The sequence below is a fragment of the Notolepis coatsorum genome (assembly GCF_963971535.1).
Source record: "Notolepis coatsorum genome assembly, chromosome: 2".
Classification (NCBI taxonomy): domain Eukaryota; kingdom Metazoa; phylum Chordata; class Actinopteri; order Aulopiformes; family Paralepididae; genus Notolepis; species Notolepis coatsorum.
The window spans coordinates 178,397,406-178,416,458 of NC_140166.1; the positions used below are offsets into that span (position 1 = coordinate 178,397,406).

The 19,053-nt window shown below is 43.4% G+C and overlaps 2 protein-coding genes across 3 annotated transcripts in view; one reads left to right on the plus strand and one right to left on the minus strand.

The window, feature by feature from the left end:
• The window catches only part of cc2d2a (coiled-coil and C2 domain containing 2A), a 71,805-nt gene extending 70,413 nt beyond the window's left edge, over nucleotides 1-1,392 (plus strand). For both annotated transcript variants that reach the window (XM_084307563.1, XM_084307564.1), the window contains one exon: nucleotides 927-1,392. In XM_084307563.1, the coding sequence (XP_084163689.1) occupies nucleotides 927-1,115 (189 nt within the window). In that variant the 3' untranslated portion in view covers nucleotides 1,116-1,392. The remainder of the gene's footprint in view (nucleotides 1-926) is intronic.
• Nucleotides 1,393-2,636: 1,244 nt separating this feature from the next.
• Nucleotides 2,637-19,053, minus strand: part of fbxl5 (F-box and leucine-rich repeat protein 5) — a 37,635-nt gene continuing 21,218 nt past the window's right edge. Inside the window, exons 5-11 of the mRNA XM_084338145.1 lie at nucleotides 17,449-17,634; nucleotides 15,289-15,414; nucleotides 12,784-12,938; nucleotides 7,133-7,215; nucleotides 4,444-5,169; nucleotides 3,996-4,144; nucleotides 2,637-3,047 (exon numbers count right to left, since the gene is read on the minus strand). Coding sequence (XP_084194271.1) covers nucleotides 2,971-3,047; nucleotides 3,996-4,144; nucleotides 4,444-5,169; nucleotides 7,133-7,215; nucleotides 12,784-12,938; nucleotides 15,289-15,414; nucleotides 17,449-17,634 — 1,502 coding nt within the window. The 3' untranslated portion in view covers nucleotides 2,637-2,970. The remainder of the gene's footprint in view (nucleotides 3,048-3,995; nucleotides 4,145-4,443; nucleotides 5,170-7,132; nucleotides 7,216-12,783; nucleotides 12,939-15,288; nucleotides 15,415-17,448; nucleotides 17,635-19,053) is intronic.

Genomic DNA, 19,053 nt, shown 5'->3' on the forward strand with positions numbered 1-19,053 from the left:
TGACTATTTACCTTTTTGTTTTTTAAACTTGTTTTATGTTTATATGTTCGAGACAAATAAAAATCAAATCAAATCTGATCCACTTGAGCTTCCTACCCTACCCATCTTCCTCTTAAGCCCCTTCCCCCCACTTTCCCTGCTCCTCTTCTCCACCTTACTCCACCCTTCTCTCCCGCTCTCACCCCCCGCACCACACTCCATACTGTCACTATCCGACTCCTTTCCCCTGTCACGACCGTTCCCATCCCTATCGTCATCTCCCTCGCTCCCACTACCCGCCCGTAGCTCCCGACGTCGAGATCAGTTCACCATGGGTCAGCAAGACGGTCACATCCATCGCCTCGTCTCCGTTATAGCCGTCAAACTTGACCAGGCATTTTTCACCTCGGATCCAGGAAACAAACCCTGGATACTTCTTGCCGTCCCCCGAATATACAGTACGACAGTGGGAGCCCACCCTCCACGCTGGTGCCACCTCCATGTCTCCGTATAAGTTCATTTACTTTCTGTCTGTCACACCAACAACGAGTGTAGTCACCCATCCCTACACGGTGACATGATGACCCTTCCTTCTTTTATAGTTTCCTTGGGGAGGATAAAACATTTTCTGGGATGGTTCAAAACAGATAAATGGGGACAGTAAATGAAAAAAGGCAGAATTAGAATTATTTTTGGTTTTGAGATGGTTCCTCTCAAACTCGGAACAACAAATTAAACTATAGTTTGGGACAGTTGTGGGGGGTGAATTCTAAACCCTGCTGCTCTCAGAAGATTAAATCTGCGGTGCCTCCCTTTTGGTCTGGTATGTCATCACTTTCAGTTGACGAATATTCTCCAGCCTTCCTAAATGTCAGCTCACTGAAAGCACGTTACCTCACATAGATTCTAGCAGGATCACTTACTGGGTATTTTTCCTCTTACACCAGATTGCAGGATTCCCCCTTCACCTACCATTCTCTGAGATCCGTCCCATCATCGAGGCAGTATACAGCACAGGGGTTCACAATGTGGAGGCATCTAATGTGGAGTTTGCCTGCGCTGTGTACGTCCACCCGTACCCCAACAACGTGCTGTCTGTGTGGGTGTACCTGGCTTCACTCGTCCGCTCCAGATAGCATGGACAGTTTTCTTTACAACTGCACTTTACCACATTCCATTATGGAGCTCAACAGTTTTGTAATGTAAATCATTGTACATCAACTGTCAGTATTCAATTGGATGGATGATTCCTGTTGATATGCTGCATCCTCGATTATTCAGCCAGGTGAGTGTTACTTCCAAGGTGCAAACTCTGCCTACATTGTGTACTTTTATAACGATCGTCATATGTTTGATTGTAAAGTGTTTAAACTGCTACTGTTGTATACTTTTTCTAAGACGGCTTGTGTCATTTCCAGTTCAATAAAGACACAGTAAACCTTTAAACCCCAAGATACTTTTATTGTTGTTTTGGAATTTTACATTACCAACATTACTCCTCATGCAGGTCATTTGAACAAGCAAATAATGTGTCTCCTGAAGATAGGAAATGCAATGCAATCTACTTTACATTGACCACATATCACATTGGGCCAGAGTGGAAGGATCCTCGCAGATAGACTTGTCGTCTACCCTAAAATAGCTTCAGTAACTGAAAAGGATGCATCAGAATCATCCCCCAACCTTATTAAGAGACCCTGTAGGCAGTACTGGTCCCATTTCTCAGATCATTGGATTTAATAGAGTGGTCAAGGAAAAATAAACCCTTTTACGGAGATGTAAGCGAAACAAACTTGATTTCTCACCAAAGGTGTTAACGAATATCATGCATGATGACATAGTAAATGAAAGATCTGAAATGGTTAAGACTATATGAATAGAACATCAAGATACAAATCCCTATGCCTGTACTTCCTGTCCCCGTCTCTCTAGTGCTCAACAGATTGTGCAGATTAGCAACAATCAACTCAGCCACCATTTCTTAAAGATCCCCCCAGATGGATTTTAAACCCATAGGATGTTTTGAATATAACAGTCTATAAAATGTTTTTCCACCAAATTGTTCAATAAACTTCTGAAAATGGCTCAGCAGAATCCCTACACCTTTACCCTCGTTGAGAACGCAAGGACCTATGAATATGCTAATTGGAAACAAGCGCCCATTGATATTTACCAGAAATTCCAAGTCAGCAGCAAATATTCTCAAGACATGTCAATACCTACTTGGCTTTCTGTGTAGTTGAAGCTAAAAAGGTGTCGAGTTACCACATATTGGACAACGAGAGGTTCAACCTCTTGGTGACACCACACATGCAACTCCGATTTCAGGGAAGTACAGAGAAGCTCTCCCTCTCCAGGGGAAGATTGTGGGAAAAGGTGACAAATAATCTGTATAGTCAAGTCATGCCTCCAAGAGGAGGTAACCTTAAAAAAAACAGGTTTTTGAGTGGAGGGGATCTGTGCTTTGGTAAATTCAAACCTGTGTGTGTACTATAGTTTCTGAAAATAAGGTTTACAAGACATTACACACCACAAGAGATTGTATCAATCTGCTGCTACAGTCAGTATGCTAAGGTAATTGTAAATGTGTGAACTAAAACTCAAGTGAAAGGGTAACCTAGTGTGAAACTACTCCATATTAATAAGTGACAAAAGGATGTGAGGGATGGTTTTAATTCACTACAGAAATGGCAAGTACTTGGTGCCCACATATTTTTTCTTTTGGAACCAAACAGCGAAAATGTCAAACAAATCAAATAAAAAATAAAAGGAACCAAAATGTACATTTGCAGATCCAACACCTTTTCTAAAAGGAGTATTTCCTAGAAATACATGGAGATGGGAAACATCAGGAACCAACTTGCTTTACAGTTTCATCCAGAAACCTTTTTTATGGCTGATGCGAAGTACAGAGGATGGTATTCCCAGATTAAAGTGCAATAAGGAAACATGACAGGGTGGGAGAGAGAGAGAGGAGGCACCAAGGCTCTGTCACTCTCCAGAGCGACAGCAGGCCCTGAAGCCACACTGCAGGTTCTGACAGCCGCTGGCCGTGTCTGCGTGGGGACCTGAGGGGAGAGACGCCAGTTAGTGTCATCCACTGAATCATAGGCCTCCATAGACCCACCTGAGTGACTGCTAACCAGTTAAGTTTCAAGTTTCTTTATTAGTGGTCATACAGAAGTACACTCGACTGTGCTAGACAAAAAAAGTTAGTGTCATCCACTGAGTCATAGGCCTCCATAGACCCACCTGAGTGACTACGTCACAAATACAGATATTATGGAAGTCAAATCCAATTGCCTCCTCTACGGGAAAGGTCAATCACCTCCTCTTAGGTCTGTGGCCAACGTATCCTCTCGGAAATTTGGCACACCTTCTAGGATTAGCATTTTCACCATCAAAATTGTTTATTTCCCCTGGATGTTCAATAACACACTGCAGGGCTACAGTCGAGACCACTTTGGTCGAGTTCCAGTAAAGACAAAGTCAAGACAAGAGTTCAGCTCGAACCAAATCCTAATTCAAGACCATATTATGCCATATCGAAGATGCTCAATATTCCATTGGCAGAGCTAAAAAAAAATCAAGTCAGCATCCAGTAGTGGCCAAGTCCACGTCAAAATAGGCTTGAGGTCAGGTCAGGTGGACCCGCCCTGCCACAGTGATGTAGTCACTTCAGGTGGTCTAAATAACATCACAGGTTTGTGTTACCATTACCGCCAGCACGTTTGTCAATATTCTCTGACTCACACTGTGGGTAGCGCGAAGCGGTGACAGTTGATCCCTCTGGCTACATTAACGCCCACTTACCTTCCACCTCACAAGACCAGCATCGGCTACATAAGGTACTTACACTGGGACACATGCTGTGCGGGTGGGGTTAAGTTTGTCACAGTCATAGAATGCAACAGTCAACACATCTAAATCATCTATCTTGCATTCAATAAGACAAGTCTTGTATTATATGTGTGCACTCATCATGAATATACCCATCACCAACATAAACCATATACCGTTGATGTTGTCGCAGTAATAGAAGTGTTCATCATTGAGGGTGGGACAGACTGACACCAGCTCCTGCAGCCCCACCTCAGTGATGAATAGACAACCGGACAGGTTGAGATGCTCCAGGACAGGAAGCCCTCCCCGCTCAGACAGAGCCCTGCAACAAATGCAATGCATCCATGCTTAGTGTATAGCTCTTATTGTACACACATCAACTATAGAGTAGGGCTGGATGGTATGGCTATATTGTACATGCATACCAACTATAAGAGCCAAAATCGACTCTATAGTTGGTATGTGTGTACAATAATTAATTCAGATAACAAATATAAATGGGTAATATACATTTACTGTACATTACACAGCCCTACTACAGAAGATGAACAACATTTGTTAAGTAACATGAATATTATCCCATTTGGCTGTTTTGAAGAAGAGCAACCAGAGCACGATTACCTCAATCCCAGGTCAGTGACTTGGTAGCATCCAGAGAGGCTGAGGAACCTCAGTGAGCGTTTCGCCTGCGTTTGGTCAGTCCTGTTCCTGCGCTGCAGACACCGCCGGCCCCCAGAGGAGCACTTAGTCCTAAACTCCACAGTGTCTGCAGCGCTGCCCCTGGTGGTGCTCGACTCGCACTGCGGCCCGGTAAAAGTCCTGAGGGCCACCTCGCCGGAGCAGCACGTCGAGTGTCCACAGAGTGTCTCGCCAGACATGGCGTACTGCTGATGCAGATAGGAGGCGCTGAAGCCAGTCCTGAGGCCACGCCTCTTGCTCCTCCTGCAGCAGCATGACCCTCCCACCAGCTGAGTCTCCACCAAGCTCTTCCCGTCTGGAGCGGCCAGCCCGCTGTCGCGGCGACTCCACTCCGCCGCGTCCTCGATGTCGGCGAGCGCCAAAGGGTCCAGGATCCACACCCGGGTGGGGATGCAGGCTGTGCCCAGGTGGCCCATCTGCTGCTTGAAGACCAGGGCCTGCCGCTTCCTGTCGCCCCCCAGCAGGGTGAGGGGCATCGGGTGACTCAGGAAGAGCTTGGCCCGTCGGTTGGAGTGTTTCTCGAAGATCGTGGGAGGCTCCAGGTCGCCCAAGCCCACAGACAACTTCTTCAGGGTGTAGTCGGTGATCTTCTCGCACCCCGACAGATCCAGGTGCTCCAACGACAGACAGGCCCCCAGAGAACACCAGCTGGAAGGATGGGCGGAAAGGCACAAATTAACACATTTCCCCTAGTTCACATAATAACTGTAGCCGGCTCAAATTAAGTTCATCACCGGAATCTCAACAAGTAAAAGAATGGAGCACGGAATAACATGGACATTAACACTTTGAGTGCCAGCGACGTGTTATGTCGTTATTTCATGCCCCCCGTTCAGTGCTGACGACGCGAATTGTCGTTTTAATTTTTTATTAGCGATCTGAATTCATATTTCATCAACCGAGTCTCCCGTTGGTACAGCAGCCCCTCTAGGAGCTCCGATGGGAAAATACCACCCCCTATCGTCTATCCCTGTGTAACTGCAGGCCATTCGATTAGACTGGTGGATCTGTGGGGGGGAGCCTACTGGCTCCACTATGCTGGCGAGGGATCTGATGAAGAGGGAAGTGATCGCGAGTTGGAAAGCAGCGTGGTATATATATTTACAGCAGCCAATAATCAATCAATAAATGCGATCGATATTTGGAATGGCAATCAGGAATTGGAATAATATTTTTGGAGAACATCTGATCTAAGGTAAGGAGTCTATGTTAGCAGTTTTAGGATAATCGGAGCTATTTTCACTGAGATAACAGCGTGTCCCGTATGTGTATATGTGTGTGCTGTTGAGGAAATAAGAGAATCGATTTCTCAGCTCGCTTCTATAGCGTGCATAAGTACACATATACTATCGATAATCTAGCGTTTATTTGAAAACGATTCATAAATAGGCCGACAAATGACAACGTGTCTAATGTATTCGAGAATATTCCAATAAATGCCGTTTATGACGGAATCTTTCCATTTTCCTGAAGTTTGAGATAACGATAGCTTTTCGAAATGCTATAAAAAGGATATGAACAGATTAAAAAACTATCCGTTTCGACAATGTTGACTGCAAACAAGTTGTTGGTGACAGGTATAGACAACTCGGGTTGTTATGGTTACGTCATTCACAAATGAGTCACGTGGTGTTGTAGTAGTAGTAAAGTCAGCTGTTCACCGGCGGGTTTCAGGTACGGTAATGATGAGGGGGTGAACAGGGAAGTCACACTTTGTTGACCGCACGCTACACTGTGATAAACCAAGCTGTGATTCACTTTAGTTTTGTAGTATATGAACTGATCTAACTTGAATAAACTAACCAAACGCAGTATCCTGGAGCAGTGATTTTATGACAAGCGGCGCGTCCGGCAGGTATCATTACTTCCCAGATTTAGTCTCTCGGTGACTGACTACAGTTTGTTTGGACAGTCGCCATACACAAGTCATTGATAAGCGACGGGCAGATAGACACATAGCCATAATTTAAAACATAGATTATGCGTTTTTAACGCTATCATTGAAGTGGGTGGCGGCATTCAAGGGGGTAAAAAGGAAAACACGGCCGGCACTGAAAGTGTTAAAACTTGCTGAGTTCCATTTGTGGGAAGAGGAAACGCTTGTATGCTAGGACGGGTACATTTAGTCATTTAGCTGACACTTTCATCCAAAGCGACTTACAAGTTCTGTACAAGTCAGCAGGAAGGGTACAACTCTGGCAGCTAAGGGTAAGTAACATTGTTCGTCAAACAGTGTCTTACTTGAGTGCATAGTAAGTAGTAATAAAGGCAAGGTAGATTCCTTAGTAGGAGAGTGCATACTAGTGAAAGTGCACACTAGTGAAAGACTTTTTACAAGGTTAGTTTTTTTTTTTTTTTCTCATTTCAGATATTGGTTGAAGTAGTGCGTTTTTAGTCGACAGTATGAAAATTGGGCGGGTTTCGGCTGTCCTGACTGTGGTGGGACGTTATAACTTACATTTCTACGTTTGGTTAGCACACGTTGACAAGAAGAGTACAAAACAAGCATATATTTCATAATAACAGTAGCCGGTTCAAATTAAGTTCCATAACATATATATGCAATAAAAAGTTAATCAAAGGATGACAAGAAATGAGGTGTGATAGTTACCTGTCAAATGCAAAGTCTGTGACATCTGTCTGGGTCAAGTCCAGGTGAGTAACATTAGGACAGAGACTGATGATTTGACGCACCTAGAACAGACGGGTAATCGGGTATACAATTAGCAATCCTCAGGGCGGCTACGTGGCATAGTGGGCAAGGCACTCGCCACGAAATGCTGGAGACGCTGGGCTCGTCAGTTCGAGCCCAGCGCTCCACATTTGCTTTCAGTTTAGCTGGTCGTCCGTACTAATACACATTGGCCGTATTAGGGGGTGGGAAACTGATGGGTGGGGATCGGGCGTTGTGGACAGCGACTCCTACAGGTCGGTTGGTGCGCCTGCGCAGTAGAATCAGGAAGTGTCGGGGGCACTCCTCGCCACTGAGAGATCGAGCTGCGCAGGTGAAAAGATGCGACTGCTGTTACCTCAAGTACCGGAGGGGACTTGTGCTATGTATGACTTAGTCCACATTGCAGCCGGCTTGTGGGAGGCAAGAAACAGCGTCCGTGACAGGGGAGGGTTGAATTGGATGATACGAAATTGGGATGGGAGAAAATAGAAAAAATTGGAGAAAAAGTGGATAAAAAAAAAAAAACAATTAGCAATCCTCTAGGTCAGGGGTTCCCAAACTTTTCAGGCCGCGACCCCCAAATAACGGTGTCAGAGAGCCGCGACCACCACTATTATAGGAGGTAAAACATTTTTTTTTAAATGTATTATTATTAGTGCTGTCAAACGATTAAAATATTTAACTCAATTAATCGCATGATTGTCCATAGTTAACTCGCGATTAATCGCAAATTAATCACATTTTAATTTTTTTTTACCTTAAACAGATCTTTTTCAAGTTCCAAGTTTTAATACTCTTATCAACATGCGAGTCAACAAATGCTTGCTTTATGCAGCCATTTAACACAAAAGGATGACCCTCATGCATTGCAAATTTGCATCAAATTCAAAACAGAGTGATGCACAAAATAACTTAAAAGAAAATAATAATTTAAAACAATGAATAAAGTGTACATGAAATAATAGGGGAAAGAAAACATTAGGAACTTGTTACATTCACACACACAAGGGCTGATTAATCACACACCCCCCTCTCTCCCTCACACACACTCTCCCAGCTCTCTTTCTCTCTTGCCCCTTCCTCATCTCTCTCACCCCCCTCTCTCTCTATATCTCACACACACACACACACACACACACACACACACACAAAGAAACAAACATAGTATCAATGAGAGCATCAATAATACACCCGAGTGAAGTCTAGTAAAAAATAAAAAAATAAATTATTTTTTTTAGTTAATCTTGAGTTAAAAAATTAGTGGCATTAATAGAATCGGGAGTTAACGCGTTAATATCGCGTTAACTTTGACAGCCTTAATTATTATATATATATTTTTTTTTATAAATGGAAATGTATAGTTGAAACATGCAAACGTTCAAACGCACACACACTAATAAGCATTGGAGGCTTTTAACCAGGGCCGGACTGGGGAAATCATTCAGGCCAGGAAATATAGTGAAAAATATAGCCCCAGTCAGGCCACTTTTTAAGCAGGGGGTCTGGGGGTCCCCCACCAGGATTTTTTTTGTTAAAAAATACTCCATTTCCTGCATTCTGGTGCAGGATTTTTTTTATTTATACCCTTTAAATGCCAGTGTTTGTGATGGCATCACAAATTATTGTTAAAAAACAGGCTAGCATATGTATGATTAGCAACAACACTGATTTAGATGGATTTTCTGTTTTTTTGTAGTGTCAGATTGAAAAAAAATACAATATTTTATTCAACTTCAGCCCTGATCATAACACCACATATTCATTTTATAATTCTAACCCTTTAAATGCCAGTGTGTGTGTGATAGCATATATTTGCAATATATCAAATGCAAAGTAGATTTTTCTGGGGGGGATTATTACAGGCCAGCATGTGTCAATGATTAGCAACAACAGTTTTTTGTAAGGGTCCCGCCTCCATCACATGCGGCTCCCTTTGTGTGTGTGTGAGAGCAAGAGAGAGAGAGATAGTTCTCCAACTTGTGTGAGTTGCAGTGATCTCCTGGTTGTTCCCCATCTGGGTTATCTAACTATTGCGCTGCTGCAACTAGAAACACTGGCCTGGCCTGCTTCTAAGTTCAGTGGCCTGACTGCATAATTTTTTTTTTTTTAACCCGTTAAGCCTTAACACATTCCTTGCCAGCCATTGTACCCAGTCTGCCAGCACTATAAGTCTATGGAGTGGCTCACCTTCTTTGCAGGGCTATAACTTTTTAAATTGTATTGCTATATTTACATTACTATGGCCCATTCAACATCGATTATCTATCGTTCAGGATGTAGGAACGTTTTACTTTTTCATTCACACATTCATACGAAAATACCGTCTATAATATAAATATGTTTTTATCGTTTTCTGCAGTAATTCCTAGAACGTGAGATATAGGCATAAATGCATATATAGATTATCAAATGCCGTTTGATACCGATCCACGCTATATGCGCGGGTGAACGGGGGGGGGGGGGGGGGGGGGGGGGGCGTTTATAATTCCGTGATCGTCGTTAAATGCTTTATGGAGTATGGGTGATATATAGTTCAGAGCAGTTTGTATGGATAATAAAATGACGTCTTCCCGTTGGGCGATGAGACTGGAGCAAAAAGATCCCAGTTATTTGATGGGGATCGAGTAGATCCATTTCCGGTTTGTATAATACTAATACACGCCCAAATCATGTCGATTATTGAGTTATGGCAGCGATCCATATCCACGGTGTGTGGCTAGAGTCCCGCGATGATATGCGAGTGGCCGGACGGATTTAGGAGACGCATAAACTATCAAATCAAACTACTGCTACAAAAGTAACAGTCACTTAACTTTAGCCCCTTTTATGCATACAATGCCTATGTTTTGGCTAGTGTTTCTAGAAAAATAATCCTTTCAGGGTTGCCTATTGAAATACTGTACACCTCCAGTACAGAAACATTGTTTATGAGTTTGCGTTCTGCCAATTACGTCACACCGCTTGCACTCCGGCTGTCCGGCGCTGCAGCTGGACCCTATTGCCCACCTCTGCTGTTGATAACGCTAGCCAAGTTAGCTGTACACACATACACAGTGGGCCAGTGACTTGGTGTAGGGGTGTAACAATGCATCGCAATGCATCGATCCTAAGGGGAAAATTCAACTGCATCGATTTGAAAATGTTAGAATCGATTATCGCAATTTTAATGTGTACACAGTGTTATTCTCATGTCCGTTACAGCCAACACAACGACATATGCTACTGCATCAACGTTATGATTAACAAAGCAAGGCATTCGTTTTGTTGCATTAACGTTATATTACTATTGCTATCGATAAATCTAGGTGTTCTCAAATCTATTGCTATTGGTAAGACTATAATAAGTTACATTAACTTAATGTTGGGTCTCGGAAAACGCTCGCATATCGCAATGGCAGACTTTCAGGAAGTAAAAGAGAAAATGAGAGCTTCAGATTGGTCATTTTTTTTATTTTATTTTTTAAACCAGTCACGTCACTCTACTGTGATTGGACCGTTGGCTCGAGTGCAATGTGGGACTTGTAGTTTTTGAAAAATGTTCAGCTGAGAAAAAAGCACGACTGAGGCTGTAATCTTCACTCGCACACCGTGCGAGTAATTGATTTTTCCGCTTCGCACACACATATTTCTAGGGGCATATGCGAGCAATATGGTCGCACTGTAGAGCCCTGCACAGCCATCTGTCGCGGATTTGCTCGCCTGAAACCTATCGTTTTCCGTATTCTAGCCAGGCCCAATGCACACAGGTAATGACGATCGCGATGGAACTACTGGGATTATTCATTTTGGAGTACCTTCAAGGTAAGGTCTATTTTACCGAACCTAAAACATGCTTTTGTATTGATCACAGCGTCGCATTTTACCGAACCTAAAACATGCTTTTGGTAACGATCGCAGCTTTGTAAAACGCCTCCCCCCTTGATGATTTTGTGAAGAAACATCTAATATGGTATATACCTTTGATTTGGAAATAATATAGGTTTCAGGCGAGCAACCCGAACGATTTGCGCATATGCATATAACACGTCATATCTCACTATCTAGAAAACGAGACTGGATTATTTTTAAACTGGCGATGTTTAGCGTGGAATAGCGCACAAACGAAAGTATGTAGAAATGAATTGGTTTGTCCATGTTGGACTATAAATAGTGCCTGTCAAATGAGCCATACTATTGTCTACATAGCTATAATATAGAATATATACGATGGGTCCGCAAACATTGTGAAAATTGTCAATAACGCTGGCACCAGGGAGTAAAGATGGGAAAACAGCGTGGCAGTCAATGAGTTAAATGCTTAAACTTAAACTTAAACTTAAAACCAATTTCCGACAATTAGTTACACTTTAAATAAAAGAAAAAGTATATTTCTTGATTCAGAACCATTTTATCATGGATGAACAAAACATTCAATGTGAATGGTTGTTTTGAATTTCAAGGACTTTTTAACACTTTAACTGCCGAAATGCCGGCACTCGTCATTCCCCGCCATGCTCAAGTTGCTGAGGACGCCATAACTCGTCTTTGATATCAATATTTCAAAAATCTGTGATCGAAATCATATTTCCGTTCCGGAGCCTTGACACAGTGCTGATCTCCTCTCAACCCTCTAGCGGTTCAAGAGCGCCATCTGGTGGCCGATCGGCAGATCGAAACCGGATATCAACCTTTGAACCGGCAGGACTCACTCCATATGGGGTCCGGGCACTCGCTAATGTTAGAGAGACTGTCTTCACACAGTGAACATCGATCGGTGGAAATAACTCGAAAAAACAACATGATTTGGACGTATATACTATTATACAACCTGGAAATAGATCGGTCATTTCAACATCCCATAATCGAAAACTGTCTACTCCACGCTGATCGCCCAACGGCCCGAGGAGACTGGGGTGAGTTTTAGCGTGTAGTATTACCGTGTTCGATATAAACTGCTATGATGAACATATGACCCACATTAGATGAATGGTATAACGTTGCCCACAGAATTATAAACGCCCCCTCGCCCATCCGGTCAACATCAGATGACGTGTAGTAAATTCTAGAAGTACGTCCAGTTGAAATTTTTGATCTCGCACAGATTCCTACCAAACTGTATTTGATCATCAATATAATGCATTTAGGGCTATAAATCACGTTCTGGAGAAAGCTGCAGAAAGAGATGAAAACATACTTATACTTTAGACCATATTTTAGTATGAATATGTCAATGAAAAAGTTTAACGTTGCTACACCATGAACAATACATATAGGACATTGAATGGGCCCTAATAATGGCAATCTAGCAATAGAATTTAAAAAGTTATAGCCCTGCAAAGAAGGGGAACTTCTCCATGTTAAATAGAGCTGGCAAGGGATGGTATATCATGAATTTAACCTTGGGCAATCAAAGTGTTAAGCAAGTACAAAAATGGGCTGTTTTCAAGCAATTCCAGGCCTGGACTTTTTTTGTCAAAAAATCAAGCACTTTAAGCACTTCAAGGACCTTGTGCAAACCCTGCATTCAGCCATACCAGCAGCTATAATAGTCAGCTGAGTAAGTGTCAACTGATGACCGTTCAAAAAGGGAGACGTTTCGCACTACATACCATCTTGCCGGAAACTGTGGAACTGTAGGCCAGAACGATGGATTTGACAGAAGGACCCACAGCTGGCAGAAGGTTCTGGATCATTCCGTTGAGAAGCTTTTTCTCCCTCTGAGCAGTGCTGATCGCCAGAGAGTCCTCGTTATGTTCGGACACATCTAGACACAAATGACAGTCGTAAGATTTTCTGCTCGCTACAAGTGAAGTCAGCGTGGTCCTGACACCGGTTCCAACGCCAAACACGTTGTAGCGACTATCCTCATGTCCTGGTAGACGCTCGGTTGGGTGCGGGGATTCCTCGTCTTTGACGCGCAATTAGAAAAAACACAATATCGAGTCCGTGTCACCTGCCGTTGGGTGAAGTTCCCATTTAATTGAAGTATTCAACATAATACATGTGTTGAGCCAAACAATAATTTCTGCATAATGCGGTTAATAATACTGAAAACGAGCGAGGGTACGTGCGTGTGTTCGTGCGGTAAAAACCGTGAGATCTCTCAGTCACCCATACCTAGATACCTTGATTGACAAGCCTACACCTGTGCCTTTATTCAAAACATATGCGCTCCGTGATGCCACCCAGTGCTCCGTGCTGCCACCCAGTGATGAACTTAACTACAAACTAAGCACAAAAACCATCAAATAGCTCCTACACACGTTATACATTTTAAATTCCAGAGCTCAGATTTAGAACTCAGTTTCACACCCTAGTCTAATATTACCGTACTTTTCGGACTATAAGCCGCGGCTTTTTTCCCCATTTTTCGACCCTGCGGCTTATATAACGGTGCGGCTTATATGTGGACCAAACCCTAAAATATTGCTTTTTTTACTGCATTGAAATGTTATTTATCTGTTCCCTTATTTGCTAAACTTAATACAACTTGTAAATGAGTTAATTCTTGTTATTTGTCCGACAGTATTGTGACAATCCCCTCTGTGCACGAACCCTTACATATGGTAATTAAACATTAAAACACCTGCGGCTTATAGTCCAGTGCGGCTTATATATGTACACATCATTCAATTTAGCTGCTGCGGCTTATAGTCAGGTGCGGCTTATAGTGCGAAAAGTACGGTACTCTTTTTTTTTTTTTACTTTTTTTTTTTAGCGTTTATCGCTTTTCTGATCAAGCATGACCGACGGATACAGGGTGAAACGGGATATAGATCAGGGGAAGACATTCTGATAAATGACGGCGGGTCCGGGAATCGAACTCGGAGTCCACCAGATCCGTGACGCAGCACGGTTTTCCCCGACGCTGAAATAGCGCCGAGATATGCGGTGAGCTACTGGAGCCCCCCTACTCATAGTCTCTTAGCGACAAGCAATAGACCACTGCACTTCCCCGTTACATTGAGCTCATGGGAGAGAGCGGGGGGAGAAAATGAATGAATGTGGATGAGAGCCTTGACATTAAGTGGTTGTAGCTACGGCTGTGGGGGTGCTGGAGACATGATCAAATAGACTTTTATACACTCGAGAATCCCGAATACGATCTGCACTTTCTCGGCCGAGCAATAATCACTTTTCCGCACCTACTCTCGGCCGAGCAATAGTCACTTTTCCGCAACTACTCTCGAACTACGCATGTGCAGATTGCCCACAGAGTCTCTGGATTTCTAGGTTTATCAATCTGTGCATGCGGAAAGGTGACTATCGCTAGGCTGAGAAAGTGCTGATTGACTTGGGATTGGTCTCTTCGTGTTCAGGAGACTCAGGCGTATAAAAGTCTAATGGATTATGTCTCCCGCACCGCCACAGCCGTACCTACAACGACTTAATATCAAGGCTCTCATCCACATTCATTCATCTCCCCCCCCCCCCCCCCTCCCCCATGATTTTAGAATACCGGAAGTGTTGCGGTGGTCTATATGCACATTTTTGCGTTACATAGCAAGACTTTCTAAAGTCTTAGTGTTTTTTTATTTTATAAAATAAATTAAAAACAATGATAGGGCGTCTGGCTGGCGCAGCGGACATTGCGCTCGTCACCAACGCAAGAGACACCGGTCTTGAATCCGGCTGTCAGCGTTGCCTCCGGCTTGGACCGGCCGTCATGGTGACTCAATTGGCAGTCAGCGGGAGGGGAGTCGATGGGTGGTAGTCTGATCGTTGTAAACAGCGACTCCTACAGGTCGGTCAGGGCGCCTGCACAGCAAAGACAGGAAATAGCGAGGGCAGTGTGAGCCTCACACACGTTACACCTCGCCAATGAGAGTCCGCGCTGGCAGGTGAAAAGAAGTGACTGGCTGCCTCCACATGTATCGGAGGGGACATGTGATGGGCTTCTATCCTCCCTACTACTGGCCAGTGGGAGGCACATGCGAGCAACGATCAGGACAGGGGTTGGAGAATTGACACGAGAGGAAATTGGGATGGGAGAAAAGAAAATTCAGAAAGAGAAAAAAAAGGTAAAATGTTCTTTTTTTAAATAAATGATTGTCCATACTATTCAGACCAGTACAGGAACCCTGTTATGATATTTCCTGTAAACCAAAACTCACCAGACTCGTCCACGTCAGCATCCTCGTCCCACTCCTGATAGGCCCGGCCCTCATCCTGACGACTCTTCACCCACTCGTCATCCGTCACCTGGTCCAGATCCCCTGGAGAACCGCTGTAGTAATTCCCTACAAGACACACAAACATCACAGTGCCATTTGTACATACAACGTTGTTATACAAAAAGCCATTGGATCTCACTCACATTTATTGCATTTTTTCTTTTTTTATTACCCTCTTTTAATGTTTACATTTTATGCGTTTATCACTTCTGTTGCGTTATCTCGTTACTTCTTATAAATATCATCTTTTGACTTTTGCAAAGCACACATTGCAACACTATGAAATGTGCTTTATAAAAAAGCAAGGAGGCGGGGGACAGATGGAAAAAAACCAGCCGACCATAATTTGTTTCTCATCTTTACTTGTGGCAATTTAGATCATATGATTTGTCAGGCTATGATAACCTGAGGCAAAGCCTCTATAAGAAGCTGCTCAGATGTGAGGTGAAATCTGGGGCTTTAAAAGGAGAGCTTCAAAAAAGATCATCGCTGGAATGTCGCCAGGCAGCTCAACAAATAAATGAATGGAGCACGGAATAACAGTGAAATTAAAACTGGTTGCATTCCATTTTCTGGAAGAGGAAACTCTTAAATCAGAATTTCTCGCTCCATTCATTTCCTCGTTGAGCTGCCAGTGAGAACTTTTTTATATATATTTTTTTTTAAGTGCTTTTATTGACTAAATCTTTTATTCAACTTCAGCCCCAGATTTCATTTTTTTGGTAATGTCAGATAAAAAATGTAAAAAAAAATTGTTAAATCTGACATTACAAAAAACAAGAAATCCATCAAAATCAGTGTTGTTTCTAATCATAGACACATGCTAGCCTGTAATACCCCCCCCCCCCCCCCCAGAAAAATCGACTTTGCATTTGATATTGAAAATATTTCACTTTGTGTTTTTTTTTTTTTTTTTTACAATAATTTGTGATGCCCATGACAAACTGGCATTTAAATGGTAACATTTCTAAAATGCCTGCACCAGAATGCAGGAAATTAAGTCTTTGTAACAAAAAAAAAATCCTGGTGGGGGACCCCCAGAGCCCCCCGCATAAAAAGTGGCCCGACTGGGGCCATATTTCACACTATATTTCCCAGCCAGAATGATTTCCCCAGTCCGGCCCTGCTTATGCGAGTTGTCAATGGAAAACAACACGCTCAGTGAGTGAGAGAAGTACAAATGCTAGCTGTGAGTGAGTGAGTGAGTGAGTGAGTGAGTGAGTGAGTGAGTGAGTGAGTGAGTGAGTGAGTGAGAGAGATTGGATGAAATACTGTACAGTTGTTATATAATGTTCTCATTTGCTGTGTGATAATGATGGTTATTATTCTGTTATTAATGTTCTCACTGTGTGTGTCACTTACTGTGTGTGTGAGAGAGTGAGTATGTGTGAGAGAGAGAGAGTATGTTTGAATTAAGTACATTTGCTGAAATACAGTTGTTCTTAATTATCTCACTTGCTATGTGAGAATGTTAGTTATTATGTTCTCAATGCCCCTTGCATTGTATGAGAATTGTGTGGAAGAGTTTGCTAGTTCTAGTGCTACCCCTTTGTACATTGTGGCTGTGTCTGACAAAAGTTAACAATAAATAATGTTATTAGGAATACATTTGCCTCCTGCGTGAACTGTGCATAGCTGAATAGACTGTATTTTAGCGTCGTCATATGGTGGTACTTGGAGAGTCAGCTACTTCCTCAGGTGGTAATTGGTGTAAAAAGGTTGAGAACCACTGCCCTAAACAATATACATTTTCCCAAAATGGCCGTTGTTCCCATTTAAGTTCCTCACTGCATTTGAAAGTATATGTCACAAAATGATGTGCTGATCCAACAATGCTTTCATGATTCACCATCTTGACCGCTGGCTACTCCAGAGCTAAAACTAAAATGGGATTCCCAACTGTACTAACGCTGTTGTTCCCAGCTGGCATTACACACCTTGCATGGTCCTCTTGCACTATGCAAGTCCATTACATCTCCACACCAGCCAGGCCATGCATATTTCATGTACTTGTAGGTGAATGAATGAAAGTGATTGTCCAGGAAAACCGTGTCAGTAAGTAATGACATTTCCAGTCTTGCTGGGTAATCGGCGGCTTACCTCTGGCCCAGCGCACGGGGTAGAGGTGCCTCCACAGGGAGCCCGTCTTGGCCAGCTCCGACCAGGTGGTGCACACTTGGCTACAGCGACAAAGATCCTCGGGGCTCAGGTAGTGGAACAGTCTCAACATGACCTCTGCAGGGAGCTGAGAGATGTGGGCTGTGGAGCTCCCCTTGTGCTCCAGTTCTGGGTGAACAACAGAAAACACAAGGTTTTTTACGTTGGGGGGGGGGGGGGGGGGTAAAATAAGTCTCACCATAGTCAAAACATCCATTTCACCTTTGAAATGCAGCACCGACATGCCATGTAGAAATGTAGGTGGATAACGTCATTAACTATTAACAAGGTGACAGAGACGAGTCCGATTCTCCATTTGGAATGTCTGCTTGGTAGGGACATGATGTTAGGCATTAAGCCAAGACATTTCCTTCAATTCAATTGTATTTGTCATTAAAAAACACAATGTGATGGCACATGTGAAAATGAAAAGAGGGCTCCGGCTTTACCTCTACGCAGGCAGGTGGGCGCTCCTCAGCCTTCTCAAGAATTCTAGTCGTTGTTGGGCCTTCTTCACAAGGAAGCGAATATTGGGCGGATATTTCCTGTACAGCTAGCAACAACAATGGCCTCATTTATAGAGCTGACAAATTGGGCAACGTGTGTGCCACGTTTTCACTCAAGATGAGCTGACTGGAGCAGTGTGTATGAGAGAGAGCACGCTTTGCGTAGTGGGTGTCGACACGCAATTGTCATTTCATACATTTTAGAAGCTATGCCATCTAACGTTAGCTCTTCAGCCCTGTGTTCAACAGCCCTGTAACCTCGTTCCCAGTTTTATCTCTGCGAGATAAAGCCTGGTAAAGAACTACTGCTGAAAGTGTCTGTGGGGTAGAATTTCTGGTGTATGTACTTCCCCTGGAAGCTGCCTCCGAAGTCTGAACGGACCAAACTTTTCCCGAATCCCGTCGGCAAACAATCTAGAATGTCTCGGTCATGTAGTAAATTCTTCGGGCAAAGCCGTTGCAGTGGCTTAAAGGAAAACACCAACATTTTGGGAAATTAGCTTATTTGCCATCTTCCCTGGAGTTAGACAAGAAGATACATACCTTTGTTGTCTCTGTGCGTGCGTTAGGCTTAGGGAACGCCCGCTCCGTTAGCTTAGCTTCATCACTGGAAGTGGGTCAGACTTGTACCCTTAAGTTCGATACAGTTCCCTACAGTCGGATCCGAACCGATTGAAGTTTATGGATACCATGACTTAAAATCCTCTTACCTTGACGATTAAAAGCCTCCCCAATTTAGAAAACAGTATTCCCATGGCTGGTGTTGATATGCTGCTACTGTAGCTAACAAAAACCAACAACCGGACACTCAAGCAGACAACGAGGGTAATAACTTCCGGTCGGGGGGGGGTTCCAAAATAAAAGAGTGACGTCTATAGCAGCGGAAATGTTTATTTTATACATTATCTAACGTTACATTGCAATGACGATCAAATCTCACCAGGTGGCAGTATCGCCTACCTTTTGAACTGGGAACTGAGGATATCACTTGTCTTGTGATCCACTCCGGCTGCTTCCGCCTAGGAGTGGATCACAACATAGC